The sequence below is a fragment of the Gymnodraco acuticeps genome, unplaced genomic scaffold, assembly GCF_902827175.1.
Source record: "Gymnodraco acuticeps unplaced genomic scaffold, fGymAcu1.1, whole genome shotgun sequence".
NCBI classification, from domain to species: Eukaryota; Metazoa; Chordata; class Actinopteri; order Perciformes; family Bathydraconidae; genus Gymnodraco; species Gymnodraco acuticeps.
Window position 1 is genome coordinate 777,681 of NW_022990027.1, and position 15,420 is coordinate 793,100.

Below are 15,420 nucleotides of genomic sequence, written 5' to 3' on the forward strand. Positions count from 1 at the left end.
TGCAAATGATGACTCAATTATGGTGGGCTGGTGCGTTTGCAATTAATAACCTTGGAATCATCATTAACTAATATGTTTAGGAGGAAACTTGTCAGGCTAACCATGTTCACCATGCCATCAGTAATGCAGTAATGAATTAGATTCATTAGAGACAGGAGCCCAGTGGGGGAGGGGACGCAGGCCTTTTTCTGACCTGTGGTATTAGTGATGGCCAGGTCTCATCTATTCTTAGTCAACTGATGATGATGCTTTTAGATGTAAATATGACAAAAAGCCACAGAAACCCCATCTTCATATGGCATCTAAATTAGATGGAAGGGGTCTGCGCTATATTTGTCTCTCCTTTGAGTTTCACACTTGTCGTTTGTATTGCTTTGACATAAGAAATTGCAGTGTTCAGTGTTGTTTGAATTAGCGCACATTAAGAAATACCGGAGGCCATCAATGGTTGAATATGCACTTGTATTTAAAAAAAAAAATATGACAACTGACAAAGTCACAGACAAGAAGTAACTTTAATTCAACATTGTGAGAGTCCAAAAGTTATCTTACAGCTCAATTTTCATCAAAAACAATAACAATCTATACAGTAGAATTCTTCCCTTATATCATAGAGCTGTTCAGTGTGTTTGCAGTCAAAGACAAGACAGAGGGAAAAATAGACACCAGCTATTTGGTTTGCATCTTTTTTTTTTTCATTGTTTCATACCTAAATAGAAAACGTTGTCACCCATTACCAATATTCATAATCAGGATGGAACTTTGCTTACAAAGAAGCCATTGTATGACAACAGACCTCTGTAGTTCATTTGAAACAGATATGGTGCGGCCCCTCCCGCCCGGCCCCGACCAGCACAAGCACACAAGTGCCCGAAAAACACTCGTCTGTCAGCAGGCGCCTCTGTTAAAACGCTCCTTTCTACCCACTTAACAAAACCAGGCTCTAGGAAAGAAAAGCAGAGAGAAAAGCCCTATTCTCTGTCCAGCAACAGCTTGAAGACACACGGCAGACACAAAGAAAAGACTACAGAAATGGCTGAGGGGCCAAGGAGCCCCCTTTCATGCTTCCTCACTTGTTCTGTTTAGCTTGTAATGAAGCTGTATTGTCCGAAGGCTGATACATGGAGAGCAGGACCGTGGTGATCGGATGTCAGATACTGGAGTCAGACCTGTGTGAGATTCAAATTGTGCTGACAGTGTTTCACCTCACTGTGCGCCCCTTTGTACTACAATTAAAAGGGCTCTGTGTTGTCACACTGTTGTGATCCAGTGGTTAATGAGAAATATTACCAACATGCGGATGAAATAATTTCATTAATTGGCAAAAACGCTACATAATCGCTACGAAAGAAAAGTGTTTCTGTGAACACTAAAGTGCAATGAGCACTGCTGGGACGCGCCTCCTTCAAAGCGTGCCATTGCTGTACATCGGGGTACATCGGGGTACATCGGGGTGTGTGATTGTTGAATTATGGCTCTTTGTATTCTAGTCTGGCTTCACCACCAAACAGTGTGTTTGTGCTTTGTCCCCAAGTTCCCATGAATTCCTCTGTGGCAATAGACAATTGTGGTGAGGGTAGAAAACTGTACATGTGATTGAATGAAGAATGGGTTTGCATTGTTAAGGCATCTAGACTGCTGGTAAAGATTACAGTGACAGAACAAAAGAAAGAGTATATAGATACAGTGTAAGCAGGCATACATAACATAGGAAAAGAAAACAGAGGGGGAAAAAGAAGAACTCAAAGAAAGAAAAACACAGAGCAATTTCTTAGTTCTCTTGGTTTCCACACACACACAAAAAGAAAGTGTCACTCAAGAGAAGAACCCATGCATATTATCAGTTCAAGAACAGGATCAATCTGAAAGCCCCAACAAAAAGATATAGATTTACAGTATATATTAATGTGTGTATATATTCTTAAAAAATCTACTTCAACCAAATACTCTGAATAAGATGCTACTTTTTTGCCATACAATAAACATTTTCATAAGGAAATAAACTGAAATGTTTTATTAACTTACAAATAATACAAAAATAGACAATGGCATGTTTTTGAATCAACAACTGAAAGCATGGTTCACCAATGCAAAACAATCAACATACAAAACAAAAAAGATTTTTAAAAAAAAGTCACATTTAAATAGTGAGAGACAACAGCAAATAACGAAACAAAACATTGTGAAATATGTTCACTTACTGTATTAAACGTACACAATACAACTAAACGAGGGTGAGAGGCAATGTACAAATACAAGGGATAAATACATTATTTATAGGATATTTTACAGAATCCCCTTTTTGTATCCAAATCCATGTTTGTCATGTGTAGCAGATGAGATATTGACAACACACAGTAAATCTATTTTCTGTACTGAGAAGCTGCCTTAAGACATTTTAATGTTTACATTTCAAACTATAGCTATCGCAAAAAAAAAAAAAAAAAACATCAAATGATTTTTTTTTTATATACAAAAATATATCACATATATCACGCATTTATTCTAATTTGATATTTGCTAGACTCCTTCAGTACAGTGCTGGCTGGACACACACATCCTCTGGCTTTTCACTCAAATCTCAGACAAAATGTCAATTTTGGCTAAACCACCACCTTTTTCTTCACATGACAAGCAGAAAAGCATATTGCAAACAGCTCAATCCTCACAGTTTTATTAAAATTCAAACAAACAAACAAACCAACCAAACGGGGAGGGAAAGAAAGGCATGGTATCTGATGTGGAATTAGCATAGGGCGATTTTCTTATGCCATTTTTAGATAAATGGGATAATTAGCAGCAAAGTTGAAGGTTGACTTTTCTGTATTTCTTTGTTTTTGTGTTATTGTTGACCTTAGCTCCATTTGGCTAGTGTGTTGTTATGTGGTTTCACTAAAGAAAGCATCTTCTATTGTGACAGAGGTTACGCAAACTTCATGGCCAAACCAACTCTTCACTGTTGTTTGCGAGACGGCGTGGGGCCTCCGCTAATCAAACCCAAACCTTACAGGCATAAACATAAAAGATAAATAAATGCTCTTTTCATGAGGTCAGTGTCACACTGTGGGTAAACTATCAGTCTCTATACACTCCATCCAACGCGGTGTCAGAGAAGCTACACTAATTCAACCAAGAGGGAAATTACATCACAAAGGTTCGTATTGTTCCTTGTTCCTCTCCTTATCCCTTCAGATGAAATCCCAATGGAAAGGCCTGAGTCCTGCGTCTTATCTTCACTTCCTTCAGTTCAGCTCAGCTCCGGAGCCCAACAGAGACTCGCCAGACTCTGCTACTGTGACTTTTCCCCCTCTCAAACATTCCCAAATCTCCAGCCATCCCAGATCCTCTACATGGGTGGAACGATCATCCCGGGAATCGCTGTTTTGTGGGAAAAGAGGGGGAGGAAGATTGTGGGTAAGGAAAGAAAGAGAAAGGGAGAGAGAGAGAGAGAGAGAGAGAGAGAGGTCAGTCATGTGATTGCTGGGTTTCATCTGTCATCACAACAGTCACATAACAGCAATGTGCTCCAGCATCTGGCGAACAAAGACGCTCTCCCTCATTATCTCTTCGTTCCGAGGCCCCCAAAATCAAAACATTTTCCTCTGCCGCGCCGCTAACTTGGCTAACATCATTCCAGTTTTTTTTCTGAATAGCTGCATGCAAAAGCTGTCGCTGTTAATTGTTAGCAGTTACATTGTGTGAGCCCATAGTGCAGCATGGAGCATAAATCAGACATGAGAGAGGGGGGGGACGCGGTGATGTGGGATGACAGGCGATGAAATGACGCTCAACTCTCGAACATGGAAATTGAAGTCAAGAGCTTTATTCACATTTTTACTTTCTTATATCATGCTCTGCCTGCCACTCGCTCCCCGGTTTTCACCTCCTCTCTCCCACCTCCCCCTCACCCCTATCCCTTCCCCGTAGATTGACACAGAAGCCATCACTGGGAGGAATTTTTCATATAAGATATTGGCTCACTATTGATTCCTCCTTCTCTCTTCAATCCACTAATTCTCTGGTTATTTCCTAAGTGTCTCCGGCTTGTTGGGATTAACAGAGTGTGTGTGTGTGTGCGTGTGTGTGTGTGTGTGTGTGTGTCAATGTGATCAGTGCGCAGCTGCCAATGGCCCTTTGGGTCACCGTGGTCAGCGCTCATCAACGCCGACAGAGGAAGTGAGGAAGTGCTTAGCTCGGGGCTCTGATAAAGATTCCCATCCATCATTTCTCTCTTTCAGGATCTCAACACCGTACAACATCCTGCCTAGACTAACAGACCCTGCGCTGCATTCGATGGATATGGGAAAACGGAATGACCCATGGTGGCATAACAACCCCCCCCTCCGCCGGAGTACAGGCAGGAAGCAGGAAGTGAAAACAGGAAATGGAACACATGTGGCGTGGCATGCTGTCTCTTGACAAGTCGAGGGTGACAAATAAAAACAGAAAGGAGAAGGAAGGGCAGGGCAGGATGAGCTGCTGGTGCAAATGAGCGGTGTGGGAGAGTGTCGCGCGGAACGAAACAAAAAAGGAGGAAATCAACGTACTTCAGGAGAAGGCCAGGCCCTGCAGAGAGTTGTTTGATGAGTACTTGCTAGAATCCACAAAAGACTGATCTAAAGTAAGGAAGGAGAGTTGAAAGAGAAACAGGGAGTGAGGAGGAGGAGGAGGAAGAAGTGGGAACAAAAGTGAGAAATTGTTAACATAAGCAGGTGAAGAAAAGCAGGATTAAAGCTTGATGCAGAGATATACACATACATTGGATAGCATGTCAATTAATGTAAGGTGTTCGGCGGCTTACCTTGCAGGCCGTTATTAGTAGCGTTGTTGCACGTGGGCGGGGGGGAGTTCTGTGGTCGCACGACGGGGGCGAAGGCGCTTTTCTGCTTGACGGCGGCGGACACCATGTTGGCGGGGGAGAAGGAGAAGATGCCGGAGGAGCCGCTGCAGTTGGAGGGCAGGCTGGTGGACGAGGCCATGGTGGGGCTGGATGGGACGACTGAGAGAAGAGAGACGGGCAGGATAGGGGGGTTAAGGGGGGTCGTAGGGAGCACGTCGGGGAAGAAGGACAGGGAAGGAGAGATGAAGATGGAGAGGGGGGAGAGTCGAGGTTAGAGAGAGGGCCGAGGGCAGAGGACGGGCAGGCGGGACGAACAGAAAGGGACTGGTCAATGGATGATGGTGGGATGGGGGAGGGGGTGATATTTTGGACTCAGATCAGCTGGCTCAGACTTCAAATGTTTGCATTTTTGTTTTGTTTTTTCAGCATCTACCTGGCAATGAGATATTCCATAGCCAAGAAAAAAATGTGTTGAGTTGGAAACTTGCATCGTAAACAGCCCCAAGCATTATTTCCCTCTGATGGCTCTGTTTTGATGACTCGTGCTGTTGCAACAGCTCGATAAACATCTCCCCCCTAACTCTGGGTGCTGTACCCGTAATTCGTTTTCAGGGCAAACAAGGCTCTCCCACATCACCTTCATCACAGATAATCATACACGAGATTTCAATGAACAGCCAGAGCAGACGGGCTGATAACATCGGCGTGATAATGGTTCTTTGTGTTTTCATTGCTATCGCCTTGAACATGGTTTATTCGTTTGTCGGCCATATGTTGAGCCTCATTATCAGCATCATAACCTGAAAGCCTAAAGGCCTGATCACACAAGAGAATGGCACAGTGAAATTAATCTACACTTTTGCAAAGATATGTGGTTTTAGAGGCTTGGTGGCATCGGGGCTACTCTGTGGGCTACTAGGCGAGCTAATGAAGCTAGCTAGTTCATTCAACAATGAGTTTAATGGGAGAAGGAAACAAGGTAGCTTACTAAGTGTACATTTGTACTAAAGTAGCTCATTTGCTTGTTCGCTAACAGGACCAGTTTATCTTTTTATAAACAGAACCACCTGCAACTGTGACTGTTTGTAAACCATGTCTTTGTTATTTTGAGTTAAATAACACTTGATGCTGAGTATTAGCAAGTGACTTTTGTTCCCTTAAAGCTTTTTGTTTGGGAACTTCTCAGATTTGCGAATCAACCCTAGCAGTCTGGATTACATGCTGTTAAGATTGGACACATAAGACATTGGTTTTTAAAAGGAAAAACAAATTATTAAAACTAACATTTTGATATTTAGGCTTTATACAAGGCTGGATTTTGGCTCACAGAAATGACCAAAACGATATCTTCACAACCTAAAATTCTTCTTCCCCCTGCCATCATCCCATTCATCCTGCTGGGTTTGTCTTTTGTCTGCTAATACACTAAGAGCATTTTCCCCTTCAGTGATTTTACAATCAACCGAGTCGTATTTCACCTGCCCTCTGATATCTGCTTCTGCCTTTATTGTTGTTATTATCCAACACTTAGCTTTTATGGCTCCTCCTGACAAATCCTCGCAATAAAGTCATAATCCATTTATGAAGGGGCCTAACTAATCAATTAATGAAAATTGGACCTACAAAGGCAGGCCGAGGGGCCATTGATTGAAAGTGTCTGTGTGGGGCCGATGAGCCTGTTAAAATACTTGTTAACACCCAGGAATCAAAGAGCTGAAATGGAATTGCTTCTCTAGCAATTAGTTTATTGATTTAATCAAGGGTCTTTAATGTAGAGGGTGAATGTGTGTGTGTGAACAGAGGTGGTGGGGTGTGTCGGCAGGGGGGGTGCTAGGTGATCTGCTCCCCTGGCCAATAAAGTGGGGATTTGCGTTTGACTCTGTTCTTAAAGAAACAGATGAGACAGCTGAACTGCATGACTTCCCCCCTCGTGTCACATCTTATTCCCTCCCCCCTTTCTCAACTCCTGCAAAATTCTTATTCTTTTATGTTTAAAAGGCTTGGTCTTTTTTGCTTCCCATGTTTTATCTTTTGGCCCTCACTTGGTTTCAGGTGTCGGGTGTGGTGTGTGTTGTACTCACTAGCATAGGGCGAGTTGCCTGCAGATCCATTGAGGAAGTTGGGCGAGGTGCCCAAGGTTGCCATGCCAGAGTTAGAGTAGCCATTCATGCTAGTGGTGCTGTAGCCGCTCTGCTGCGGAGTTGAGCTTGGGACATAACCATGAGGGGAGACACTGCTCGTGTTCCTACTGTAACCTATGGACGGGGAGACGGAGAGAAAGAGAATAGGTGTTAAGATTTAGCAGATGGCAAACAAAACAAAATGAGGACATGCGGCACTGCCAAATAATCTTTTCCCTACACGGCTAATGGGCAAGGCTATACAAGCCAAAAGAATATACTGAAAACTCTTAAGACAGCATATGGCAGAGCGAGAAAGCAATGAACATGGCGGAGGGATATGATTTGAGAGGGAACTAGCTGCTATCCAACTACGGAAACAAGAGGCCTTTCACCTTACTGGCTCCGCTCCAAAATGAGATATATCGATAAGGCAATTAACACTAAAAGGCCTCTGCAGATCGCCTGTCATTTATAAAGAATGAAGCGAGTATTTCTGACAGGACCTTTCTCTTCTTTATGCTTTACGGGGGCAGCAAGACAGAAGGAGGACAAGATGGAAACTATAAATATACATCCCTGGTCCAATGCGCTGACAACGGAGAAAAAAAACAGCTGGAATTGAACATCAGGAATTTTCTGCTCTCTAGTGCAAACAGGGCGGCACTTCTCCACTGTAGTGTAGTAGCCTCGTTTTTTATAATTAGGTACCACCAATTCCCTTTCGTCATCCGTTATGAGTAGGAAACGGTAGTCGCGTAGCTGATATCTGTTGTTTTCTCCACATCTGAGGCATGTTTCTAGATGAAGATGAAGGACGGAGGAAGCTCATTGGAAGTATTGAGACATATCCAGAGGCTGGTCCATCCACTGGGCTCTCCTTCCCCTGATACATGTGATGAATCACCGCTGACTGCACCCACATCTCTCTCTGTCAGACAGGGGCCGACCCCAGTCTAATATACACACCCCTAGGACCCGCTCATATTTCTCCATCGTACTCCATCCGCGGCTCTCTTTTTCTCCATTCTTCACTCTCTCACCTTCGTTCTTTCCTCGACTCAAGTGTTCCCTGTTTCTTACCGCCTCCTCCTGTCCTCCTTTTTCAGAATCTTCCTTATTTGCTCCCTGCTCTTAAATCACCCTCTCTGAAATTCCCACATGACAAATAAAAATCTCCGTTTCCCACTTCTTTACAATCCATCTTTCTTTGACCAAAATACACATTTCCCATGATAATAACACGTTAATAGTTTGCTGTTGCTTACCCTGATTGGCTGTTTGTGCCACCTCCGACCCAGTGAAGGAGTTAACTGCCATCATGCCAGCATGGACGGAGCCGCTGCCGAGGCCGGACAGCTGGTTGTGCCCCCGTGGCACCGTCGTGTAGAGCGCCTCTGCAATATCTGCTGCTCGTTTCAGAATCATCTCCTGAGGAAGAAAAACAAGAGCTTTGGTCATCAACAGGAGAGGAGAAGAAGAGAACATCCACCCTTGATGCTTCATATGAAGATCTGCACATGAGATATTGCTAAATGTTTTTTATCAGTGGTCACTGGGAGTGGTGGGATTGGTTCCAGTAAATGGAGCCTCATTAGCGTCTTCCTCTCAGTCTTAATCCCACTTCTCCTCCACATTCTGCTCACTTCCTATTATCCTCTCCTCCCTCTACATTGTACATCTCCTCCTTTCCGCCCCAACACATGAGCGGATAAAAGCACCGACTTATTCCCACGTGTGTGCGCTCCCACGCCTCGCATGAACACAGCAGGGTGCTGCGGGGCCGAAGGAGACGCCACCTTTGATGCTGCGAGAGGAAAGAGATAGTGATGTTTGTGCTGGTGCGAGTGTTTACCTGGTTATTGTGAGGCATCCCGTACAAGGCCTCCACAAGGTCTGCTGCTCTCTTTAAGATCACCTCCTACAATCAAGCACACAAAGAGGAAGGGGATTGATCACGAGTGTGAAGGCTCAAAGAGTTCAGTCACTTTTATTACATTTCACGTCTTACATTATGCTGTGAATGCAGAACAGAGAGCGCGATGAGGAAGGAGGCAGACGGAGGAAGGGAGAGGAAGAGAAATGGGCCTGTCCCAGCACTTTGTTACCAGCCGGGCAGTTTGGGAGAGCAGAGGTAAGATACTGTTATCTGTGAATAAAACATGAGCCTATATCTCTCTATCAGTCAGCCATCTTCTACATCTTCCCCTCCCTGCTGTCAGCGGCGGATCATGAATCTACTTCACATGATCACGCATCAATCTCATTTAACACAACATATCATCAGGTTGACGGCGACACAACTCCCCTCGTCAGCGGGGACACACCCGTCTCCTGCCCCGTATTAACCCTGGTAATGATCCCAGTGAATGGCCCTGCTTCCACTTTGTGAGATAAATGTAGAGCATCATTGCTCAGGTGAAAACCGCCGAGTGGAATTTCCCACATCAAACATTTATCCTTCAGTAGTGTTTGCCGCTCATTTTCTCCCGCTTACCCTCCTTTCTCTCCCCGTCTCTATTCTTCTCCCTGCCTGAGTGTGTGAGTGTGTGACTCCAGGCGGTCGTTATATGTGTGTGTGATGTAGACACCTACAGCCCTACGAAACCCTTTTTAAAAGTTAATGTGCCGGGGCCAGGTTATATGCTGGAGGCGCGACAACCAGAAAATTGCAGCCCCCTCCCCTCCAACCTTCCCCGCGTTTCTTTCTCTCCCTCCCGCTCTCTCCTCCACTCGCACACACACACACACGCTGTGCGTTATACCCTCTTGAGTGTATCCCTCGCTGTGAACAAGCCCTGGAGCATGTGTGCTCTCTGTTCCGTGACACACCGCCTTTCAATCAGACCTCATATCACACACACACACACACAGTCTCTTAGCCCCGCACATTGTGGAGGCTGTCGAGCACGCCCAGGACATGACGAGAGGGTCAGCAAAGCAATAAAGATTGTAGAGCGCTGTCCGAGGTGCTAAATTCACTCAATAATGGGAGCGCTGCCTCTGTGTTAACCTCCCATTACTAGCACTATCTGGGGGAGGCAGAGAGGGAGGCAGGGGGGGAGGGAGGAAGGGAGGAGAGACGGAAGAGAGGGGAGACTGGTAGAGGAGGCCTGCTCGGCGTGATTGAGAGATGTAGAGGCCCTGGGAAGGTAAGTGGTTCTTTAGTATGTATGCACCGCTCCTCGCTTCCTTCTCTATGCTTTTCCTCGACGCCCCGTGCCTCCCAGGGATTGCTAGATGGGTAGATGGATGATGGGAGGGAGGGGAGGGGGAGAAAGTGAGGAAGGAGCAGTGGAAATGAGGGAAGTGTGAGGCATTAGGACACAAATGTATCCGCAGCTGGAGTGTAACGGTGGGCAGGGAGGTCATGGTCACTTCATCTAAATTGTCTTTTGTTTTTTCTTCACTATGATTCTCGTAGACTTTCTCTTCGGGACTTCCTGTCTGTCTCCTCCTCACCTTCATCACTAGACATCTTTCTCTTCTCCTCTCCCATCCTCTCTATTAATCACTCTCTCGTGGTCCTGTGCCCTGTCTGTACCTATCAGTCTCTCGTTAGCAAAGGGATCTGTCCGGTAGCTAAACGTGATTAGGCAGCGCTCCAGAGTCCTTCTGATAAACAGATAAATGTGGTTAGCGCCGAGCTGCCTCCCTGGCTCTGATGCTGTAAGGGGAGACCATTTCCTGGGCGCAGGGTCTCTTCCCGTAAAGTCAGGCCCACAGAGACGTCAACAGGAAGGGGAACCTGATCCAGAGCAGAGCCTGGCCTCGTCTGGCAGGGCGGTCACTCATTAGCCGGCCCCAGACCCCCAGCTCCACCACAGCTTGCAGCTAAACACCCTGCAGTCTGACTCTTGCTATTAGCCGCAGCGCAGTATGGGGCAGTTTCAGCTGGACACTGGATCATTACCACAATATACAGCGATATAGAACAGGCTTTGGCAGAAATCCCGCTCTGTGTTGGTTCATTAGGAAAAAAGGTGCCACTAGAACAGACTACGTTATATTCCCAATCAATTACGTCTCCATTACAAACAGAACAACCACAGAGAGGCTTCTGCCAGAGTGACCAAGAGTGGACACTTGTATCTGGAGAAGTTGCCAGTGTGTGCCCCTCTCTTGGATGATTGAGGCCAACAGTTGAGAGAAGTGCGGTCAACAAACTGTTATTACCTCAATAAAGGCACAAATCAATAGAGCTGAAATGAACAACCGGGCCTGCCAGCTACCGCTGTTCATTTAGAAGAGAGAAGAGACACCGTGGAGCGAGGGAGGAAGAGGAGGAGAGGAGAAGGATGGATTCAAAGATATTTAGAGAGATACGGGGGGTTGATAGGCCAAAGACCAGAAACTCGCCGGGACAAGCCTTGTATCCGCCAGACATGACACGCGGCGAGGACAAGTGATTTCTCTATCTTCCTTCTGCATCTACCTGGGCTCTCCATCTCTGCCTCATGGTGACTTCCCTCCGCCGAGTGTGTGTGAACAGCCACAAAGAAATGCGTGTGTGCATTTCTGTGTAATGTGTGTGTGTGTGCTGGAAGTAATAAAGTCCACCCGGGGTTGACTTCGATCCACTGACCCAGCAGGAGGTAAGACTGGACAGCTATGATGGATCACCTAACCTGCTTCTGCCTCTCTCTTCCTCTCTCCCCCTCAACCTCCTTTCCTCCCTCTTTTCCCTCCCTCCATCCTTCCCCTTCCCTCTCCCACTTTGCCAGTCTAAATGACCTTATACTAGAAGGATGAATAGAGTTGCTTGTGCACTCACTACGCAGTATAAAGTGTTTGTTTGGGCAGAAAATGACCGTATGATAAAATGTAATGTGTGTGTACCGCACGGTGTCATGTATAGCTTACTGTCCGGAGCACACAGTTATTCCTCTGTATGTGAGGTCACGCTGCCCTTGTGCCACGTCTGTCCGTACATGCTATGAAACTCTAGGAGTTGTCAATATCTCTCGCTGTTACCAATGTTACCAGGACAAATCCCTGTGAAGATAATAGCACGTGGCAACCGGACACACGAGAGGAGCGGAGCAGTGTACCTTGGGTAATCTCTCTTGGTCTCCGGGGTGTCTGGGGATGACCTTCTGTAACCTCTGGAAGCCGTAGTCTATGGTGGGCTCGTTCAGCGCTGCAGAAAGAGAGACAGAGGGAAGAGAAATACAACTTTTAATGTTTGATTCTTAATAATGACAAACACCTTCTGCTCAGCAGCATGCGAGCGCTTCAGCAGGAGGAGCGATTCTCTCCTACGGTAGAAACGACTGAATTAAGCAGGTTTTTTTCACACTTCAACATTAAACTAAAAGCGGTGGAAATGTGGGTGTTCTCTATTAAGTCTGGTGTGTGTCTTTGTTTGCCTGTGATGTAATGAATCTCTCTCTGTCGCCTGCTTTGGTGGTTAATAAAAAGACTGTCAGGAATCAGGCAGAGTGTGTGTGTTTGTGTGCATGCGGGGTGTGTGTGTCCTGTGGTCTTGCGTTGATCAGCGACTAATATAAGCAATTACAGAGACTGGTTCCAATATAACAAAGGCTTGATCGCTCCGGGGAACAAGCTAAACACACACACAGACACACATGGAAGCGGTCGCATACACTCACGCACACACACAGACACACACACACACACACACACAGTCAGATCATCCAGGCAGCAGGGAGAAATCACTCTCTCGGCATGCTGTGGTCGTGCTACGGTAATTGAATATGAGAAGATTTACCATGAATATTTAAACATTAGAATAAATACAATGAAGATCTGAGGCTCATAGTACAAACACTTCAGAGCAGGATTGTTGGATAAGTGCTCTCTCCACATAATTCATTCCTAATGTACTCTCTTTCCCTGTCTTTTACCCTCCTCCCCCCTGTGCCTCTTTGTGGGTTGCCTGGGGAGTCAATGCACAACATGGATAACAGTCTTGACTACTTTCTCGGCTACAGCCTACACGAAGCTGCTTCTGTTTACAGTTTGTGGCTTTATCCCGCACATTTGTTTGTGTCAAGTGAAAGAAAAGGAGCCGTTGTGCGTGAGGATTCTCCGTGTCTGTGGCGTCCGTCTGTTTCCCCTGTGGGTCGCAGCTTGGACGTTTCCTGGGGGCTGATGCCCTGCTCGCCTCACATCTGAGCAGCCAGGCTGACTAGGCGGCCCCCAGAAAAAAGGCCCCTAGAGGCTATGAGTACAAGCTGTCCTGCTGGACCTCCAGTGACTTCACCATGGCTCCTCCTGAGCCGCTCGCTCAAAACACACAAACCCAAAAGAGAGCAAAGCAGAGGGAATCGGTGTTGCTCTGTTTTGGCACCACAGACGCATTTGGACAGCTCTCCCAGAGGAACACTCCAGTAATCCAGAAGAGTGAGAGAAAGGAAAGGTGAATAGCTGGAAGCAAAGACAAAACAGAGCGGGGGAGAGAAAACAAGTGGAAGAGATGCCAGAGGCAGGCTCAACTTCTGAAGAATGACACGCATTACAGGCCAGCTGGTCCACTGATAAAATAAGCCAAAACAATGAGATGATCACATGCAACAAATAAAGTATGAATTATTTCCGAGGACAAATATTTGACATTACTTCCCTATTCTCTGATCTCTCTAAAGCCTTAAGGAGGATTTGCCCTGGATTAGGCGTGCAGTCTGAGGAGGGGATTGTTCTCTCAGAGGCTTTTGTTTTTATGATGAATTTGTTATCAGTTCTCTCCACAATGCGCCAAATGAGCCTCGAGTGAACAATAGCATAAAAACCCTAAGTCATACAGCGATACCCCCTATTACAAATAAAGAGACACTTTTGGTAATTGAGAGAGGAAGCGATATTGTCTCTGCTCATTTTCAAGGACCATAAACCAGAGGAGGAGTATGTGGGGGACAACGTGCACCGCTAACTACGTGTCTCTTTGGGGATTATCTCTGTGTTTTATGTTCTTATATCCATGCTAAATATTTCAAATGTCACAGCAAGAATTAGTACTGGAAGAAAGAAAAACCCTGCCTGGACGGAGCAGTGTTGTGCCGGTACACTCCAGGATTCAAAGCACACTCTCCCATACAGGTATATTTATAATCCTTAGTTGTCGCTCTCCAGAAGAGCAATCAAAGCCAGTAAACACATAACTGCCATAAATAAATGAATAGATGAGCAACAGCCCTGGACTGGAGGGATTCACCTAGCAATCACCCACATCAGATCAGATCAATGCTCATGGAAATTTCATGAAGCCTAGAATCCACACCGCTTCATATTTCACTATAATAACCCACAGAGCCGCAGGGGGAGTGAAGGGGTGAGGGGGGGAGAAGGAGGAGGGTAGAGGGTGCTGGACGTATGAGCTTTGGGTGGGGGGGATACCGAGGGGGGATGTTTGGGCCGCAAAGAGTAGGGGTGGGTGAGGGATAATTGAGAGGTCAGCACGGTGGAGTCGTCCTGGAAACATGGGAGAGGAGGAGGAGGGGGGAAACTACAGTAAGTGTCCAGGAGCTGCCTCCCTCTCCTCCTGTGTCACAACACTGTGTGTGTGTGTGTGTGTGTGTGTGTGTGGGGGGGGGGGGGGGGGGGGGTGGGGGGGGGGGGGGGGGGGGGTGAGTGGCAGTGTACTTGCAGGGTGAGGTAATTGGCTCTGAGGCTTGATGTTAACACCTTAACAGGCCCTCAGACAGTAGGTAAGGAGCTGATCATATCACAACCTTCTGTTTCTCTCTCTCTCCGCTCCTTCCCCTCCGCTCTCCCTCCTTGCATCCCTCTCTCCTCCCTCCCTTCCCCTCTCTCTCTCCCCCCTTTCCCTCCCCTCTGCAGTCTCCAGTGCTCAGGTGTGATCTCATAAGCGCTGCCTTGCGATCGATGCCGCCAGTGGCAGGGGGTTCAATAGCCCTGAATTACGGCTTCATTTCTCCCCCCTCACCCTCACACAGATGAGAGCTGCTCCCCCGCCCCCCCCCCCCCACACACACACACACACACACACACACACACACACACACACACACACACACACACACACACACACACACACCACACACACACACACACACCACACACATATATACAACAACCCCCACCGACTACTCACAAATCCAGATCAATACCTTACAATCTAATTTTTATCCATTTTTACCATAAACCTAGAGATTGCGTTTATTTGCAGAATCCGACAAGCTAAATAAAGCATCGCTTGAACACTGTCAGGGAGACTAATGCATGGGCTGGAGATTCATACACAGAAAACAGATGAGTGGAGCTTTTCCTCCTAAGGAAGGAGAGGCTAAGGGAAAAGACGGAGAGGATGGAGGAGGAGAGGAGGAGGCGGAGGAGGAGGAGGAGAGGAGGAGGAGGAGAGAGGAGGAGGAGGAGGAGGAGGGGAGACGCTAAGAGATTCTACCAAATCAATGGAGGTGTGGATGCTACCACAACCTAAGCCTCTAATTATCTGTTAAAAAAGTGCATGTCGACAGATAA

The 15,420-nt window shown here is 46.4% G+C and overlaps 1 protein-coding gene across 1 annotated transcript in view; it reads right to left on the reverse strand.

Moving 5' to 3' along the window:
- Positions 1 to 496: 496 nt before the first annotated feature.
- Positions 497 to 15,420, reverse strand: part of ebf1a (EBF transcription factor 1a) — a 53,484-nt gene continuing 38,560 nt past the window's right edge. The window contains 7 exon segments of the mRNA XM_034214922.1: positions 497 to 3,378; positions 4,548 to 4,616; positions 4,802 to 4,999; positions 6,922 to 7,095; positions 8,229 to 8,391; positions 8,816 to 8,881; positions 12,012 to 12,100. Coding sequence (XP_034070813.1) covers positions 4,549 to 4,616; positions 4,802 to 4,999; positions 6,922 to 7,095; positions 8,229 to 8,391; positions 8,816 to 8,881; positions 12,012 to 12,100 — 758 coding nt within the window. The 3' untranslated portion in view covers positions 497 to 3,378; position 4,548.